At 47.3% G+C, this 20,208-nt stretch overlaps 1 protein-coding gene across 1 annotated transcript; it reads left to right on the top strand.

Moving 5' to 3' along the window:
* The first annotated feature begins 1,929 nt into the window (after window positions 1-1,929).
* Window positions 1,930-19,476, top strand: LOC144798628 (UDP-GlcNAc:betaGal beta-1,3-N-acetylglucosaminyltransferase 9-like). Its single transcript, XM_078669587.1, has 2 exons — window positions 1,930-2,413; window positions 18,948-19,476. Exons 1-2 carry the CDS (start codon window positions 1,951-1,953, stop codon window positions 19,391-19,393), a joined length of 909 nt encoding a protein of 302 aa, XP_078525713.1. The 5' UTR covers window positions 1,930-1,950; the 3' UTR covers window positions 19,394-19,476.
* The last annotated feature ends 732 nt before the right edge of the window (window positions 19,477-20,208 follow it).

Raw genomic sequence — 20,208 nt, 5'->3', positions numbered from 1 at the left:
TTTAGACACAGAGATGCACATGAGCAGCAACAGATAGAAAGGCTCTTTAGATTTAGATGCTAAACTTTAAGTTTATGCTTTGACTAATTAATTAGGTCTAAAAAGATTTATTTGTTTTATGCATTTATTTCTCCTAATGGGAGATTTTTGCCAACTATTTAATTATTGATTAGCTTTGCAAGACTATTTTTCTTAGAAACTCTTTAGGAATTTTGACTGATATTTTGCGCCACATTTTCATAACTACATGTAATGCTTACATGCAGACTGTAATGTGTTCTGTATTATTGATATTTTTCCTGTTCTCCAAATTCTGTAACCTGATTGATATTTTACTAATGAATAAAGGGTCAGAGAAAAATTAACTTTTGACTAGAAAATAAAACCCTTTAAAATACTCAACAACTCTCTTTATTGGCTTGAATAATAATTGCAGTTTTTACTGTTCATGATTATTTAAAGTCTCCTGAAGGTAATACATGGTGTGAAGGGCCCAACACATTTTGAGCAGTAAATTAGAGGTAGCATGAGGGTTTTACATTGAGAAACTATCAGAAGAAATTACCGCTCCATCAGTGTCACCGTAGCGGTTATCTGGACTGAGCTGACCTGCTGCTTTGGTTTATCCGCGTTGCTCATAGGATAATTTAGCTCGTCGCTGTTGGCTGATCTCTGCTGTTCTTTTCCTCAGAGCCCGTTCGCCATCTTGGAGTCTTCCTCAGCCTTCTATTCCTCTCTGGTGGTTTTAGGTTTTACCTTTGTATTCTGCCCCTCCGCTCCCCCGATATCGGTCCCCTCTTTTGGCCGGCCTTTTCCGACGACCTTAATGGTGTTTTGTTCCCGCTTTAGTTCGGCATTAAGGGCATCTTCGGTGTTCTGATCCCAGTTCGTGACGGAGCCATGAACTTAGGCAACTCTCACCATTGCCGTCCAAGCCACGCCCCCTCGAACTCAAGATTTGACTGGCCATTATGGAACTCTACATATGACAGCTTAGTGAGGGATAACTGAAGATGGGGAGTTACATGTTGACATTTGTTAGTTACTAGCTGAAGAGGACAAATGCCATATTTTATTATGTTAGGCACTGGTTCTTTACTCTGTACTACCACAGTGCATAGACCATTTTTTGTCTCTGATGTACTATGTCCTGGCAGCTATTTTTTTTGTTATATGAAAACAATATACTTTTGTTTAAAATGAAATAAATAAGAAGAGGGAAGCGTGGAGATAGAAAAGAAGGGATGTAGTCATGGGAAGAATGGAGAAGAGTACTGGGAAGAAAATATTCGCACATTATAGGATAGGGTGTGAAAGAGGAGAATAAAGGTTGAAAAAACCTAGGAGAGATAACTTTGGTGGAATGGAAATAGGAAAGGAGATTAGAGGGGGTAGTATGGTTTATCTTCTTTGTTTGCATTATTGCTCATGGCATTCTTGCTACACCACAGGGCACACATTCCCAAAGTTGAGACTTCAACTTTTTGCAAGGAAGGGGAGATGCTGCTTTTGAGACCCTTTTTTCTTAAGAGTTGTTTTGAGTCACACTTTTTGATACATTGTGACTTTGAGGTTTTTAGCCTGCAATTTGGATCATCACAACCCCAAAACTATTTTCCTTGTTAGATCCTTACTTTGGCTTTTTTTGGAAGGGGGTTGGACACAGTTCTATACTTGCTTTGTACGTTTGCTTCATGCACATTACCCCAACACTTTTTTTGTGATTCTGGTAATTCCCAAAACTTGCATTTTGTGATCCTTGGTGTTCTTTGAGTTATTCTTAATCTCTTGTGTTGTGTTTCTTCTAGAACAGAGGGCAGCATGAACAGAAAAGTGAAGAACCTGCTTGGATTGTGCCTGTTCACATTTATAAATATCTGGCTGTTCTCAGAGAATGCAAAGAGTTGTTGGCCCTTTGGCTGCGTGGGCATCAGTCGGCAATCACCAGTCATGGGGAGCCAAACACTTCTAATGAGGCACTCCGTTAGGCTCACACATGACACAGTCACCTACCACCTCAACCTCTCCCAGCACGAGGCAGAGTTCCCACAACTACAGAGCTACAACTGCACCATCCTGCAGGACAGGAAAGGCCACTGCAACACTCCTGGTGGTAAACCACTGCTGCTGCTGGCCATGAAGTCCCACCCGGCATCGAGCGACAGGAGAGCAGCCCTGCGCCAGACCTGGGCGGTGGAAGGGGAGGTGTCGGGCTACTGGGTGAAACGTCTCTTTTTAATGGCCGTGTCCCCCAGTCTGGGGCACATGATGCTGGTAAAAGAAGAGGTCACAGAGTTTCAGGACATTCTGCTGTGGGACTTTACTGAAAGCCACCACAACCTTTCGCTGAAGGAACGCTGCTTCCTGGAGTGGCTGCATCACAACTGTAAAGAGGCGGAGTTTATTTTTAAAGGTACAGCACTACATTCTATCCTGCAATTATATAATTTGTCCACATATTGCATGCCATAACTCCAACCCCCCTCTTTAACCACCTACTTTTTCTTATAGGAATACTGTGCTCTCTTGCAGTGGCAGAAATGCAATGCTGGGAACTGTGAAATTATTCAAGAGAGTTATTCAGGGCTCTGTGGCAAATACTATGGATCTGGCAGCTTGTGACAGCTCAACAGATTACATGTCTAGGGACAAGACAGCAGGCAGCACAATTTCAAGCTAAGACTAACTTCTTGCTAAAAAGGAAGCTGAGTTAAGGAGGGTCCTTGAAATGAGTTCTGGATCCAGTAAGAAATGAGCAAATGTTACCTCAGAAATTAGTAGCTCTGGGTAAGATGATTCTCCCATAATTTTTTTAATTTGACCTGGATTTTCACTCAGAGATTACCGCAGCTTCAGGCAAAATCTCCAGCGGAAATGTAAAACATCCGCCCTGTAATCGCAGACCTCATAATTTCAGTGGGGTCAGTAACTGCTGTTACCTGCCCCATGGGGATTAAAAGACCATTTGTAAGGAGGGTTTATGTCAGACAATAATTCAAGGACATTATTTCTGGCCAATGTAGCTATATAGTTGGGAGTTTTAACCAGAGCCAAACTGGGAACCGAAACCGGCCCTTGCAAAATTCTCGGCCCGCCCCCTGAGGGGAGGGGGGGAGGAGGGGCTGCAGCCAAGTTGTTTGCTAGGATTGGCTAGGTCGATTTTGTTACGGGGGCCGAATTTGCCAGCCCCAGTTGCAAAAACAGCCCCCAGGGGCCCCAAACCGGCCCACCGGGGAAAATGCCCAGTACCCACTACGGCCAGTCCGGCCCTGGTTTTAACTCCTCCCCAGGAAAGCAATGTTTTGAGGTCCTGCTTGTAGTTCCTTGACAACTTCCAGGGTTGATCCTTCGTTAAGTACCTCTCATTTCTCCATACCATTTGGAAGCCTACAACTGCTATATGGAGTTTTATTTAGAGAACTGCAATGATTTTATATTCGATTGCAAGGTTCCAGATTTTTATGAAGTTTTTTAAGTTTACCCTCACCAGAGCAATTTTTTTTTCTATATTGCGAGACAATATTCTCCACGTAAGATAATTTTTATTCTGATCGACCCCATCCAAGGTGAAAAATGTGTGCAGAAAACAAGATCTTCTTTTGCAAATTTCTCTGTGCACAGTGACAAATATTTGCAAAATGTGTTTTTCCGAAAGAGCCTACGGTACCCTGTGCGAGAGAATCCAATTTTTTTTAGGAATGCATGTAAGAATATTAACAATGTTCATAGAGTAGCTATGTGATACCAGGGTAGTATCTGATTTTGTAAACTATAGATCCTATAGGACAAAGAGAAGGGTGAGGAGAGGCAGCCTTGTCTGGTGTCGCTGAAGATACTCATTATTTCCGTGGAAAGACTATATAAGGTGATCTGGGCCTTAGCGATTCAATACTTTGCTTGAACATCTGTCCTAAACCTCAGGCCCAGGCATCTTTTTTCTATTACTTTATCTGGTAATTCCCAATGCCTACTATTAACAAACATTGGCAGAGCCAATAGGTCTCACTTTTGGGACCTTATAAGTATTTAGTTATGCAGCACAATATCCTTGGTGCAACAATATCAACTGTTGCATGGCTAAACACTCCTAAGGTCCCAAAGGCGAGCAGTCAGACCATATCCTCTTCCCTCCAATAGCGATAGCATACTGCCCAGAAAGGACCATGGTATCCACGTCCTGTACCGGGTATAGGCTTGAGGAAATGGACCGGTAGATCTGGAATCAGGTACCACCACGGGTAGCAAGAATACACCTGCAGTCAAACGCCATGGGGAGCGTTTAGAAACAGCCCAGAAGGGCTTAGGACAATCTTGGGATGCAGAGTGCGCGAAGCAGATATCGTACGCCGCAGAAAACCTGCAGAATCACTGCGACGGGATGAGACTGGCACCAAACCACAAAGCGAAAGCTGGTGGGGTGTTGATAAATCCATACCATACAGAGGGCCTTCACAACCTGCGAGTCTGGGCATGCTATGGCTGCCTCAAAGAGCAGTGGCCTTCATGTTCAGAGGAAAAACCTTCAGTCTGCATGCTGGGATACCCGAGAAGAAGGCTGGCGAGGGCACCAACAGTCATGCCTCATGAAGGACCAGCACCGACAGGCAGGGTACGGCATGGTAAGCAGCGAAGGCTGCTGATGTGCAATCAAAGCCATATCCAGAGGACAGTAATTCAGAAACCCTGCCAGTATCAAGGCAATGCCAGGAGGGAGCACCTATAGTGACTGCCCTGGGACAAGTACTACCAAAAGCAGGGAATGGCACAATACACAATCAGGGAGGTCTGCAGGGAGCAAGGACGGCCAATGAGGAACACCAAGACTGTGCCACGAAGGGTACGTCATATCCCCACAAGGAGATGGAGAGGAACGTTGCCACCATACTCATCCCCCGCCACCACGGTACGAATTCAGGAATGGTATCGGGTATACTGCAATACTCCGAGCCAACACCACAAGCGGTCACTCGAACGCAAACACTGCTTATATAGGAATGTGACCGGGCAGAGGCCGGGGTACATTAGGGGATGCCACAGACCAGGGTGCGTAGGGTTGCCATGCATCAACAGCACAGCGAGGGAGGTACAAGCATCAGTATTTAAACAGTACCCCAGCACAGCACACCTGTGTTAGCACGCCTCATGGACAGCTGGCCGCGCGCACGTGCATGGCGGGCTCCGCCTTGCGCCTCACACCCGTGCGTGCAGCCATGCGGAAGTGAAGCCGCAGGGCTTCAGTGTCGGTGCTGGAGGAGGTGGCAGGCCCCGACACAAACACCTCAAACCATCGTTTACAGCTCTTCGCGGAGATCACGGAGGTAGAAGCTTGAAACAGAGAAGGCCGAGGGCAGATTGTAAACTTTCAAGGCGGCTCCGCCACTGAGCGGCCATTGCAGCCCTCGTGGCAACCCAGGGCAAAGGGTTCAAGGGAAATCGGGTACAGTCTACAGACTGCACTTACTGCTATGTGGGGGCACACCTGGTTTGGAGTTCAATGCAGGCTGGCCATCGAACAGTTTCCTCAACACTCCAAAAACTCCACAAGAACGCCAGCACTAGCTTCACACAGATTCAAAGGTCAGGCCGCACTGAGGATGGCTGATGGGGGGGGGGGGGGGGAGGTGGCAATCACTTAAAGACAAGTTGGGGGCATACAGGGACACAGGACAGCCAAGGCAGCTCAGAGATCTCAGGTGTACAGACCGGAGGCGCTGGAGGAGTCTGCATCATTATGCAAGGGCCACAGGAGGTACATCTTGGGATATCTTCTTGGGATATCTGCTTCGATGCTGTGGGTCTTTTCTTTGGTTTCTAGGGCAGTCACAAGGTTACTAGAGAATACCTATTGGGGTTACTGCCATTTACTGCTAGGGTCCTGGGGACACGATACTTACTCATAACAGAATGGGCATGTCAAAGACAGGCAGGAGAGAGTATTAATGAGACAAGCAGGTTAAAGATTGAACTCGAAAAGGGTTTTGTATGCACCACACAGGAAGGGGAGTAGAATTCAAATAGCAGAGGTAAAGTTGGCGTCCAGGAAAGACCGTGCGAGTAACAGGCAAAAGCGTATTAACGAGTCTGCGGTAAAAACTGGGTCCCATGCGGGTAATCGCAGGCCGTGAAGAAAGAGAGGTAGGAAGAAAAGTGACTTTCAGAAGAAACGGGTATGTAAGTAAGTGTGCACGCACACACAGTACGTGAGGGGCGGCAGCATCTTGGGCTCTCCCACCACTACAGCAGAGCAGATGTGCTCCCTCAAACAGCACCCTGAGGTGTTAAGTGAGCTCACACAGCACTCTGAAACTCAACTTGGCAGCAGAGGAAGCCCTCGGTAACCCCGGCGCTTCCTGCTTTAGCTTTGCATCCCATGAATGCCTTTTTAGGAGATACTAGAAGGAAAGGCGCACTAGAGAGCACAAAAAAGCAAGCGTTAAATAAGGTTACGCAGGGAGTCTGGGGCCCAGCGAGGCCAGCACGGAGAGCTCTACCACGGAGGGACGCTCCTTGCTGAGTAAGCACTGAGCCTCGCGTTTTAAAGGTAAAAAGGCGGGGCGGGCGTACTAGCAAAGAGGGCGAGCAGGGGCTCCATTCTCGTTGGACTGGGCTCCACTCACCAAGCAGAGGGAAGAGACTCCCTCAAATTAGACTGATGAACCGTGCGTTCCCAGCGTTGGACAGCCACACCCCCAGTTAACATGGCCTCACACATAGGGAGTAAGAGGGACAGCCACCCCAAAAACACCCTTCAAAAGTGCGGAGGGCACAGCAGCTATAGCCTTGTATATTAGTCTTCAGCTCGGACAGCAAACAAGACAAATGCAACATCATGCAGAGACCGCCACACTGCATAATATGCTTCACCTCGGTGCCAAAGAAGACAAGTTAGGCCCTGTTTGATAAACACAGGGTCTAACTTGTGAGTGTTCACTGAACCCACTGCTGAAAAAAATTCAGCTTTGCACAGTCATTAGTCTAAGAGCAAGTACCAACTACAAGACCGTCAGGTCCAGACCATTTTGTCACTTTGGTGGACTGCAGGATTCATGCAGAAAACAAATGATAGCCTTTGTGCGGCCGTGAAAGTGACACGGCCGCGAAAGTGAAAGGGAAATGAAGCTGACGAGGAGGGAGGGTGTAGGGGAGGGATTCATGCGCTGTAAGGCTTAATGAGCCATTACAGAAAGCCAGATGGCAGCTGTGCACGTCGTGCACGCTTGTGCGCGTAACAGCAAGCTGGTGGCCGGCAAAAGCCTGTGGATAGCACTGGTAGCACTTTTAAAACCCAGTTACTAAATGTCTCACCTGAGCCAGCACATGCGCTGGATCAGCAGAGACCTAAAAATTATTTTATGTTTCAAACTTTTATTTTTATTGTCATTTCCAAGAAAAACATTGTACCAACATGCAAGCATCAGATTCCACCCCCTCCCCAGGGCCGGAGTGACCAAACCGGGCAGGGGCGTTTCCCCAGTGGTCTTGAGACCAGGGTGCAATTTTCACCTAATGGGGTTGATATTCACCTATCAAACCACTCTCACTAAAAGCTTGGATGGGATGTGGTAATTCCAGCAGTGAAGTGCAAGGAAAATGCAAGACTCAGTAGATCTGGATGGAGCTGTCTGAGACTGAGTATGCAGTGAGGGGGCTGGTCCAACAAAATGTTGCCAGCGCTGCTTTTGGCTCTCAGACTGGCCCTGTCCCTCCCACGAAAAGTTGTACCAACTCCTCCCTCCCTCCTACTGCTCTGTGCTCCCCAGGAGCATGTGCACGTTCAAGCATAAGCATTCTCTGTGCATCATGAGTGCATCTCATATTGGGAGAATCTGAACGCACGCTGCGTGCCCATTGGCATGAGTCCTACCTGTAGTCTATTCTAGGAGTGGAACTACTGAGCTAAGAATAGCCTCTCTGTACTCCTAAAGTCTGTGTAATCTTGTCCATTCCTAAGGTATATCATAGCTTATACAATGAATCTTGGATAGTGCGGTAGCCAGGACATCCCCCATCTAGCAGCTAACAACAGTGGGCTAATTCACAAACTGCATTCTGTGGTACATAAAGTTGAACTACAGTTGTACTACTCATGTACCACAAACTGCATAGAACAAATATGTGGCCAAAAACCGCCACCTTTTTTGTGCAGAGATCTCTGCTACATGAGGCATGTAAGTATGCTAAATTATAATGCGAAAGACCGGGTGGGGGGGGTGGTGCCTGACAAATACTCAAAAATGGATGGAGTTAAGGGAAATCTAAGGAGGGGTTTAAAAGGCCATGCTTACAGAAAACACCCACCCACAAAAGACTAGGGGCCAGATGTAGGTAGGGTTTTACCGGTCGGTAACGGCCGAATTCGGCCGTTACCGACCGGTAAAAGGAATTTGAGATGTAGGGGGCAGAATCGGTAAATTTACCGTTCGGTAAATTTACCGATCGGTAATTTTACCGAATCTGTAAATATACCGGTCGGTAAATTTACCGACCGGTATATTTACAGAATCTGTAAAATCGATATGTAGGTGGGACTCTTATGAGTCCCACAAGGCCTAAGAAATCGGTATTTTACCATCAAATTCAATTTGATGGTGAAATACCGATTCAGGTGTGCATGCACATGTGTGCATGCACACCTGTGCCATATGACAGGCAGACCTGCCCTTAGGGCAGGTATGCCTGCCATATGGCCCCCGAACCTTTTTTGGGGGTGCTAGAGGGTGTCAAAGTGACACCCCCTGCCAAAAATCGGTATTTACCGATCGGTAAATACCGACCGGTAATGCCCCATTCATTCCTATGGGCTTCAAAGCCCATAGGAATGAATGGAGCATTACCGGTCGGTATTTACCGAATCGGTAAATACCGACTTTTAAAGAATCGGTAAATCCACATCTGGATTTACCTACATCTCGGTACTTCATATTTACCGACTCTTAAATACCAAATCGGTAAAATTCGGTATTTAAGAGTCGGTAAATATGATTTACCTACATCTGGCCCTAAGGGCCTGGTTATAACTTTGGCAATGCTGCGCTGGCTTTGCGCCGGCACAGTACCGCCAAACCCGTGCAAGGCCCACCCACCAGATTATGAGTAGGACCGAGTTCAAAATCGCGTCTGGTGGGCTTTTTTTTTGGCGTTCCCATGGAGGTGCCCAATTTCAGAGCAAAAGCAGTTCCAGCACGGCATGGTCTGTGAAGCCCATGCCATGCTGGAACTTGGGGTGTATGCAAACATGGGGGCACAACATTCATTCCCATGGCGGCTCACCGCCTTGAAAAGGCTGGCAGTGCAGAAACTCGTAATATGCTTAGCGGAACGCTGCAGTCCCACCCTGCATATTGTATAACCCTGTCCGCTGCACCACCGCCAGGCAGTTCCCAGGCGCAGCAGTGGCAGTCCCAATGGCCACCTCGTAATATGGCAGAACTAGGACTGCCACCACTGCACCACTGCGAGTCGTAATCCAGCCCTAAGACCACTGTGATTTACAGAATACACTTCTAAAGTTATTGCAGCCCTAACAGTGTCAAAACAGATGTACACTTCCAGCGTAGCCTCGGAGTAAGTCAAGCACCACATAAGGTCAACCACTGGTACTGTGGAGGTGTGGGAATTAAAATACCTCCAAATTGATTATTTTTAACCCTGGGCGAAGCACTACGCTACGCTTGCGTAGTTTGCGAAGTTTGCGCAACTTCGCACTACGCAAGCTGCACGTAGCACAGTGCGAACACGTGTAGCGCAGCGTAGCATAGTGCAGCGGTCATTTTTTGCTTGTTCACGGTCCTCAACGTCATGTTCGCGACCGCGAGCAAGCAAAATGACATCCCGGCGAGACTCTCAACGTGGGAAGGTCAGGTTTCTCATTGAGAGTGGTCGTGCATGCTTGCGACCACTTGTGATGAGAAACTACCAGTTCGCGTTGAGAAAGCTGCCGCTCGAGTAAAAATCTACTCGAGCAGCAGAAAACTACAGCTCGCACTGTGCTAGATGCAGTTTTCAATGATTGCACAGTGCCGGATGCTTGTTCGCACTGTGCAATCATTAAAAATGCATCTTGCACAGTGCGAGCATGCTACTACGCAGCTCGCGTAGTGCTACGTGAAGTTCGCGTAGTGCGAAGTGCACTTCGCGTAGCTTCGCGTAGCGCTGCTTCGCGAACTACGCCCACCCTTATTTTTAAATTTTATAAAAAATATTTTTTTATAAAAGTAAGAAAGTAAAAAAAATGTTTTAATCAATTGAAAGCATAACTTTTAACCAGGTTTACTAAAAATATAATGCAAATATCAATCAATCAATCAGCAAATTTGGAAATCGAGCTACTCACCCGCTAGGGTCTCAAGACGCTGGGGGGAGGGGGAGCATAAAAATGTTAGTGAGGGTGGTTAATTTTTAGAAAATAATATATTGCAATAAATAAGTTATATTAATGCATTTCAATTATTGTATCATTTTTTGCACATTTAAATTGGCAAGTGATTGACTTTTAATTTATTAGTACCTGGTTAACCCCTTCCACGCCAGGCTAATTCCCCCGCGGTGTGGGGGGGAGGGGCCGCGCGCGGCACCGCAGTACTCATGACGAGTCCAGCTCGTCATGCTGCACAGTGGAGCTCTGCTCATGATGAGTTGGACTCGTCATGACTCCGCCCACTCAAATAGAACGCCAGCACAGGCGGGGAATTAGCCACGCGTGGGAGGACCACGGCAGTTATGACGAGCTCAGCTCGTCATGAGCACAGCTCCACTGTGCCTCATGACGAGCTGAGCTGGTCATAAGCATGGAAGGGGTTAATAAAAAATATTTCATCATTTTCACAAGCATTTAAATGATAAATTTTATTTCATTTCCCTATTCTTTCTCATATGGAGCTCCTCCCCTTAGGTGGAGATCCCTACCAACAGGTGAAAATATACTTGTAGCAACTTTACACTTAAATTTTGTGTTGAAGGCTCCACCGCTACATTTGAGGGGGTGGAGACATGCATGTTTTTACTTAGGTGTACATCACCTCATGCAAATGAGATGGAGATTTACACCTAGGTCTAGGAGTAGATGTTCACACGAGTAGATCCACACATTCAAAATCATTGTTTGTGAATTGGGTCCAATATGTTTACTAGTGATGCCGTCTGCCATCTAGATAATTCTGCGATTTCTGGGAGCCAGCCCGTTTTAAAGCTACCTAGAGTTGCCATGATCTGAAGACTTTTAATTTTAATAACAGCTAATATTACTACATCCCAATGGTGAAGTACACATCCCCATACTAGGTGAGTTAGGGTTCCTGTCCTCCACACTCCCTGTAATATAGCATAGTCTGTATTCTTGTCTTTACCATGCATACTTTTAGGGGTCTTGTGCCAGCAGAACAAAGTTTTAGCTCACCTAATTTATACCTTGAGCATATGTCGGTCACCTAGGATCAGTTCCAACTGCTCCATAGTAAACAACAACCCCAACCGGCAACCCTTCTCCCAGCTCTCCTGAAACTTCACTTTGTCTAGTGCTGTGGATTTGAGTAGTATCTTATAGATTCTAGAAATCAAGTTTGTATCATCAGACTCTTTGTAACAATTTCTCAATTTGCTTTGGGGAGGAGTGGCTGAGTCTGTAGTAGGTGAGTGCATGACCCAATGTCATACTCTTTTTTTAAAACACATTCTATTAAGTTTCTTAAAAGATTTCAACAGCCAACACCATTCAGCGTGAAAAACATACGAAAATGTGTGCTACGCTGTAAATCTACAAGCGTACTAGAGCCTCACAGCATTTTAACTGGTCGCCTTCATACCTTGCTGGCTGTTCTTTTGGATTCATACTGAGAGGCACCATACTGCAACATGCTCGCTCCTCACTTTATCCACTCACTGCTATTTTCAGCCTTGAAAAAGTCTCCATGACGAAACACGTGTTGGCTGTCTGTCTGTATTTGTATATCACAAATTGCTATAAAGAATGTGCCACACTGTGGAAGAAACAAATCACACAAAATTCCACTACAACCTCTCTTCACTGCTTTATTGAATACATTCATATGACTGTGGACTTCTCTGTACGCTTTGGTATATTCTTTGAAAGGTAGCTAACAATCTCCCCCTGAAAAGTTGGCTTTAGTGCCTCCCATAGAATACATGGTGATTGTACAGAGTGTTGATTGTATGCCAAATACTTGTCAATTGTCTGTCTTACCAAGAACATTAGGACTGTATTCTGAAGGGACCATGGAGACATATGCCAGCAGAATGACTGACTTGAGTGAGTCGTGCGCAGGGATAAGGTGACCAAGGAGCGATTCGACAGCCCACAAGGAAGAATTTGGGCATCCTGTGCTCTATGAAGGTCAGTCTCTAGAAGGAGGAAATAATCCGAATGGGAGAAGGTACTATGAGCCCTGGAATCAAATGGATAGCCACGCCCCGTGGAACTTCCACCACACATCTGTCAAGTCCAACACCTCCAAGAGCGGCCTTATCAAGGAGCGACCCTGCATGGGGCCGCTCCCCCTGGAGCCTAATCTAACTCCTGAGGCGGAAGCCGGGAGAACGCTAGGACTGTTATCTCTTTTTTTTAAAAACGTGTGTGTTGATTGTGTTTTTATCTACTCACTTCCCCCTCCTGGGCACTTGCACTTTCGCTCTCTACACTCTGGGCATTCCCGCGCAGCAGATTACATCGCTGCAGCGGGCCACAACATCTTCGCCGCCATTCCCCAGAGGCCACTGGCCACGCCCACCACCAACAGGCCCCGCCCCCCCGCCGAAGGCATTTAAACGCGCTGAATGCTAGCGCGAGTCAGAGGCTAATCTAACTCCTGAGGCGGAAGCCGGGAGAACGCTAGGACTGTTATCTCTTTTTAAAAAAAACTTGTGTGTTGATTGTGTGTTTATCTAGTCACTTCCCCCTCCTGGGCACTTGCACTTTCGCTCTCGACGCTCTGGGCATTCCCGCGCAGCAGATTACATCGCTGCAGCGGGCCACAACATCTTCGCCGCCATTCCCCAGAGGCCACTGGCCACGCCCACCACCAACAGGCCACGCCCCCGCCGAAGGCATTTAAACGCGCTGAATGCTAGCGCGAGTCAGAGGCTAATCTAACTCCAGAGGCGGGAGCCGGGAGAACGCTAGGACTGTTATCTCTTTTTTTTAAAAACTTGTGTGTTGATTGTGTTTTTATCTACTCACTTCCCCCTCCTGGGCACTTGCACTTTCGCTCTCTACGCTCTGGGCATTCCCGCGCAGCAGATTACATCGCTGCAGCGGGCCACAACATCTTCGCCGCCATTCCCCAGAGGCCACTGGCCACGCCCACTACCAACAGGCCACGCCCCCGCCGAAGGCATTTAAACGCGCTGAATGCTAGCGCGAGTCAGAGGCTAATCTAACTCCTGAGGCGGAAGCCGGGAGAACGCTAGGACTGTTATCTCTTTTTAAAAAAAACTTGTGTGTTGATTGTGTTTTTATCTACTCACTTCCCCCTCCTGGGCACTTGCACTTTCGCTCTCTACGCTCTGGGCATTCCCGCGCAGCAGATTACATTGCTGCAGCGGGCCACAACATCTTCGCCACCATTCCCCAGAGGCCACTGGCCACGCCCACCACCAACAGGCCACGCCCCTTCCGTTTCCCTTCCTATAAATAATGTGCTTTCCCCGTACGCGCAGCGGATGGGCGCAGTGGGCGCGCCGTCAGCGCGCCGAAGGCGTGCCAATGGCAAGCCCGTCTGCGCCCGTCCGTGACCGACAGGGACCAGGGGCCATGCACCCTGCCCCTGCCCTTACCTATACCCCAGCTCAACTGCTTCCTTTAAATACAGCTCAGTCCATTGCCCCTTCCATGTCTCTGCACATTGCCGCATTGGGCATCTCTGTCCCTTCTTTCCCTCCGTCTGAACCCACGCTGCTCTCTCCCCGGTTACAGGTTCCCTCCCCCCGCTCCCCTCCCTCCCCCTTCACCCATTACGGCCACTGCCTGCCTGCTTAATACCAGATCAGCAGGCAAGCACCAGTATGAGCTTTTTAATTTACTAGACACTGACGCCCCGGACTTTCTGTTTCTTACAGAGACTTGGTTTGCTGCTGATTCCCTTCCTGGTCTGCTGTCCGCCCTCCCCGACTCGTACTACGCCCTTAGGGCAGATCGTCCAGCTGGCAAAGCCGGTGGGGGTGTGGCGATGATCATTCGTTCTAATCTTCAGTTTCAGCTTCTCCCCCATCCTCCCATATCCGACATTGACTTTTTAGTTTCCCGCTCAGTTAACCTTTTAGCCCCCATTACAATAGTTCTTATGTATCATCCCCCTCAGAACATGCCTACCTTCTTGCCTGTCTTACAAGAATTACTGGCCACGCTGGTGGTCAATAATTCCTCTGTGCTCCTTCTCGGAGACTTTAACTATTGGCCGTGTGACCCTAGGGAGGATCTGTCCTCTAAAGACTTCTCAGCCACCCTTCAGTGTCTTAATTTCCTTTCTCACCTCCACTCCCCCACCCATGTCCATGGCCATACCTTAGATCAGATATGGTCAGCTAGTTGTACTATTCTTTCCCCCACAGTCCTCCCCTGCACTTGGTCCGATCACTTTTTGATCTCATTCCTTATTGAGCTTGGAGATAAAGAGAAACTCCCTTTGCCCAAGAATGTCACAGCTCGTAATTGGAATCGGGTTGATCTCAACTCCCTCTGTACCTCTCTTACTGCTTCTCCCCCCTACCTAGGTACTCTTTCTCTTGATCTTCAAGTAGACGCTGTGAATCATTGGCTGTCCTCCACTTGTGATCGGGTTGCCCCTCTTAGGAAAGTTAAGATCTGCCGCCCCCATGACGCCTAAAAATGGTTCACAGACGAGCTGAAAATCCTTAAATTGGACCTTAGGCGTTCCGAACGCCATTGGAGACGCAATTATTGTCTCTCCCTGCGAACCAAATACAAGCTTCTTTTGGCTAATTACAAGAAGGCTATTCTCTTAGCCAAAAACACGTATTTTTCGGAGAGAATATCTCTATCAGCCAACAAACCTAAGGAAATCTTCTCCATAGTCCGCAACTTAGTTGCTTCGGATAGAGACAATTCTAACCTTATCCCTTCCCAAGCTCTCTGTCTGTCTCTTAACAACTTCTTTCTAGAGAAGATCGCGAATATCAAATCTAATATTCCTCTAACAAACTTACCCCTTCTTTCTTCTCCTTCCCCTGCACTTCCCCTGTCTTCTGCGTTTCTTGATCAATTTCCACCCATTTCTCTGAACTCCTTTTTGGCTCTACTTCAGAAAGTGAAGTCAGGCTCCCCGGCTGACTGTGCCCCAGCTCGCATTCTGAGAGAGCTTTTCACTCACTGTCCCGATCCCCCTCTCTCCCTCCTTAATGCCTCTATTTCCTCAGGTCTAGTCCCGAAATTTTTAAAATCAGCCATAGTTCGCCCCATCTTAAAAAAGCCTGGTGCAGACCCTTCCCTTCCTTCCAATTTCAGACCCATTTCCCTTCTCCCTTACCTTGGGAAGATATTGGAGAGCTACATTACCTCCTGTCTCTCCTCCTTCATTGAGGATAACCATCTCTTGGTCTCCCACCAAGCGGGTTTTCGTCCAGGCCACTCTAACGATTCAGTGGTCCTGTCCGTCCTAGACGAGCTCAAGAGTAAGGCGGACTTCAACTTGCCTCAAGCCTTGGTGCTCCTTGATTTGTCCGCTGCGTTTGACACGGTCGACTATTCCATCCTTCTCGGCCGTGTCTGCGCAGCGGGCGTTCGGGGCACCGCCCTCTCTTGGCTCGCCTCCTTTCTTAAAGGACGGACTCAGGCTGTCCATCTCTCTGGCCACATGGCCCCAACCCGCTTGGTCCCTTGTGGGGTCCCCCAAGGTTCCTCCCTGTCCCCTCTTCTTTTTAATCTTTACATTCGTCCCCTTATTCTTTCCCTCCTTGATATGGGGGTCTCCGTATATAACTATGCAGATGACCTCCAGCTAGTTTTTTACCTTTCCTCTCCCCTGCACTCCCTACCTAAATTCCACTCCACTCTTGTTTTCATCTCGGAATGGATGAACTGTAATCAACTTAAGCTTAATCTGGACAAGACGGAGTTGGTCCTGACTGGCCATACCACCTCCCCTTGGTCGTCCGCCTATTGGCCTCCCATCTTTGGCCCCCCGCCTGTGCCGGCGGCCTCGGCAAAGACCTTGGGTATTAAAGTCAGTCGGGACCTCTCCATGCATGCCCAGATTAGCTCTGTTGTTTCTTCCTCCTTTCTTTCCCTCCGCATTATCCGGAAAGTGTCCCGTTTCTTTTCCTCCGATGCCCTCAAACTTATCATGTTGGCAATGATTCTTTCCCGTCTTGATTACGGGACAGTCTGTATGTGGGCATCCCGGCTTACAAACTACGCCAACTGCAGGCCATTCAGAATCAGGCCGCTCGACTTATTCATCACCTGCCCAAATCCTCTCACATCATGCCTGTTCTGAAATCCCTTCACTGGTTCCCCATCTGTCAGAGATCTCTCTTTAAGATGGGTTGCCTGGCCTTTATGGCCCATACTCGTACTGCCCCAGCTTTCATCAATTCCCTAATCATCCCCTACACTCCCAACCGTGCCCTTCGCTCCTCCAATCAATCCCTTCGTAATGTTCCACGGTTTCGTAGATCTAAAACTGGAGGCACCAGATTCTCGGTATTAGCTCCCCGCTTCTGGAACAGCCTCCCTCTGTCAATCAGGTCTATCCCAGTCTACTCCCAATTCCGCAAAGCCCTCAAGACTCACCTATTCTCCATAGCGTACTCCGGCTGTACCCCTTTCGGCAATTTCATTCTCCTTAGCTCTCTACTTTCAGCGCCAGGAAGCCGCTTGGTCGCAGTGCGCTTTATTAAGAACCTTCTTCATTTCATTTTATTTCATTTCAAAGTTATCATGAATTAACCCAATCCAATCTTCCCCCAGCACCAAGGGCCCCTCCGTAAGGGTGCCAAGGATATTTGTGAGCACCTCAAGGAAGGAGGTGATGAGCGGGGTGGGGCACACACATTCAGTGATGTAAGAGGCTCCCCAAATTACAGCTACGTAACTGCCTTGTTGTTCAGTCCAGGTCTGCTGTACTAAGTAGGGAAGGTGTCCCTCGACCAGAATTGTCACTCCCCTGTAGCCCAGTGTAAAGACCGAATGAAAGCATTGGGCGTAGCCGTTACAAGTCACAAAGGGAACTCTGGTGGGCATGATAGAGCGCATCTATTGGTCTTGGAAAGTCTCAGGTGAGGGTACTTCACAGCCCTTGAGAAACCAACAAAATGAAAGTTATTCCATTGGCCCCTCTCCTCCACATCCTTGACCCACACAGCCAAACCCCTGGAAAAGGAGGACGGATGTGAGAGTTTACGTTCCATCTTGGACATCGTTTCCTTCATAGTGGGGACCCAGTCGACCACCTTATGCAAGTCCTGGCACAGTAACATCACATCAGACCCCACTCCACTCATTTTTGCCTCCAGAGTGTTGCACGACTGGTTAATCACCTTCAGGAACATGTTGGTATCCGAGGTTGTTGCGTGTTGTTTGTGCTGTCTTGTTGACAAATAAAAAGATTTAAAAAATAAAAAAAGACATCCTGGGCACCATAGTGACAGAGGGGCAAGTATATACAGGAGGACATTTTTTCTCCCATTTACCTAAAGTGCATGTTTATGGTAAATTCCCAATTCATAAGCAGGGCCGGACTGGTCATAGCGGGCACTGGGCAATCCTCCGGTGCACCGCACAGGCAGGGGCCGGTTTTGGGCCCCTGGGGACCTTTTTTGTTACAGGGCCTATTGGCCCTGTACCAAAATCGGCCAAAAACAGGCCCTGGCAAAGAGCTCGGCGGCACCTCCAACCCCCTCGAGTAGGGAGGGGAGGCCGGCAGAGCACTTTAAGAGGGCCGGTTGTGGTTCCCAGTCCGGCCCTGTTCATAAGAGCATGAAAAACAATGAACCAAATTAATCTGTGATGCAGTTGCCACTGATGTCTCTTAAAATGAACCATTTGAGCTGTTCTTGTGTATTTTTCATGGTCATACAGTATCATATAGCGGGAAAAACAAACTATGTTTTGCAACCACATTCTTAGGCCCTGATTAAGATTTTGGAGAAAACCCTACGTCACCTGCCTGATTAAAAATCAGGTGGGCCTTGACTTTTCAGTCAAAGGAGCCACCTTTGGCTCTGTGAAGTTAAATTGTCCTCCAACAACGCAACAGAGAATGGGCCATCGGAGGAACAACATTACACCACTACATCACCTATTTGGGGCGGATGGTGTAATGTCTTTTTTTCCTTCTTGTCACTGCCAGGAAAATGCTGGCAATGAAAGACTGAAAAATAATATTGAACCCCACACCCTGAGATTCTCAGGGTGCGGGGGTCATTAGTTTTTTATTTCTCTGAAACAGACGGCCACTTTGAGCACTTGTTTCAGAAAAAAACACTTGGTAAATGTTTGTGAACAACCATCAACAATAACATGGCTGTCCACCAAACCTTTTTGCACACTGAATGGGACCACTGTGATGGCTGTTACTTTCAACAAACAGATATGTCTGCTGGGCCGGTGGTCATCTCTAAATTTGGCAGATGGTAGTCCATCAAGGTGGCAGACAAAAAGTCCTCCACCATCCTAATGGACTGTGCCCCATCAGCCAATCAATAAATTAGGAATTAATCCTTCTATGAGAAAGTTGAGGGATGTAGATAGCCCAAATAGGTGACCCATACCAGAAGGGAGTTTAAGGAATTAAGTTTGACTGGTACAGTTGCATAACATCTTGCACTGGGACAAGTTATTCAGAGCAAATCACAATAGGGTGAAGAAGTAAGAAGACGTATTTGGTCCAATGCTGGGGAATGTTATCTAGTCATATTACAGTGCACTTATATCAAGTGGTGTCACTTAATTGTTTTTAATATATTTTCTATTGCAGGGGATGATGATGAGTTGGTGAATCCCAGGGGCCTGGTCAATTATCTGGCAACATTTGTTAATGGGTCTCACACCCTTCACGGATACTTGCATCGCCATCCCATTGTGATGCGGACAGGAAAGTACGCAGTCACGCACTCGCTTTTCCCATATCCAGAGTACCCCAACTTCTTGTCTGGTGGTGGCTTTATCATGACCAGAGACGCCATTCCTGGCCTGTATCGAGCCTCCATCGAGCTGCCTGTTTTTCCGCTGGACGATGTTTACTTGGGGCTTCTGGGATTGGCAGCCAATGTCACACTGGTGCACAGCCCCCGCTTCCACACGTTTGGTTTAGAGTATAACATTTGCCAGTACAAGGAGGCTCTGGTAATCCATCGGTTTTCATCAGACCAGCTGGAGAGAATCTGGCAGGAAGTGCAGGGTGCAAAGTGTGACCCGTTGTAGTACTATCTTCCTGAGATAAGTAATGTGCATGTCTAGTTGATGTGATCAAATCCAGTGCAAGCCCAAGTCAGGGTGCAAAGAAAGCCATGTTGTGAAGAAGCAGTGGACCAGTTATTGCAGGATAAGTACTTTATTAAGATGCAGGTAATCAAAGATCTCATCCACAGCAGACCAAGACATCAACTGACATAGTCTTGGATAGCATCATCAGAACATTCACATCAGTGCATCATACCATTCTACTCTTAACATTCTGCTACTACTAATACATAGAAGAGAAGGATACCACACATGCCCTATTCTCAATGGAAATAACAGAAGGGCTTACTGCTCACTATGGTTAGTGGGGTGTGGTACAGATAACAGGGTTAGGCTTAGCCGTGTCCTGTAGCTAGTACCCGCTTGGCAGGGTGGAAAAAAGTGTACAGCAGGATCTGGGTCAGTGGTTCTGTGCTAAATAAAGTACATCATTACAAAACCAAAAACAATTGGTGGGAAAAAAAACTTATGTTACAGTGTTTTATAATTTGATGTTAAAATCTTTACAGTTATAAGGCCATTAAAAAAGGAAATGTAGAAATACACTCTTTGATTACGATTCAAAACTTAAAAAAGCAGAAATTCTCCAGCTATTCGCCTTCTTCTTCTTCTCTCATATTGCATGACAAATTACATCATCTATGACATCATAGATAATGTGACCAATAATGGCATCTTCAACAAATTCATGACACATCCATAAATAGTCCTATACAGATCTGGCAACAAAGATGCTATGACAGCACAGCTGCAGTAACTGTTAATAGGTATTGTGG

The sequence above is a fragment of the Lissotriton helveticus genome, chromosome 12, assembly GCF_964261635.1.
Source record: "Lissotriton helveticus chromosome 12, aLisHel1.1, whole genome shotgun sequence".
In the NCBI taxonomy this organism is placed as follows: domain Eukaryota; kingdom Metazoa; phylum Chordata; class Amphibia; order Caudata; family Salamandridae; genus Lissotriton; species Lissotriton helveticus.
This window is presented reverse-complemented; position numbering and strand designations above follow the sequence as displayed.

Excerpts from the sequence above, each read along its gene's own strand:
- LOC144798628 (XM_078669587.1), top strand. The coding sequence starts at position 1,951 with ATGGGGAGCCAAACACTTCTAATGAGGCACTCCGTTAGGCTCACACAT. Across the intron at positions 2,414-18,947 it reads GGCGGAGTTTATTTTTAAAG|GGGATGATGATGAGTTGGTG; the intron begins GTACAGCACTAC and ends TTTCTATTGCAG.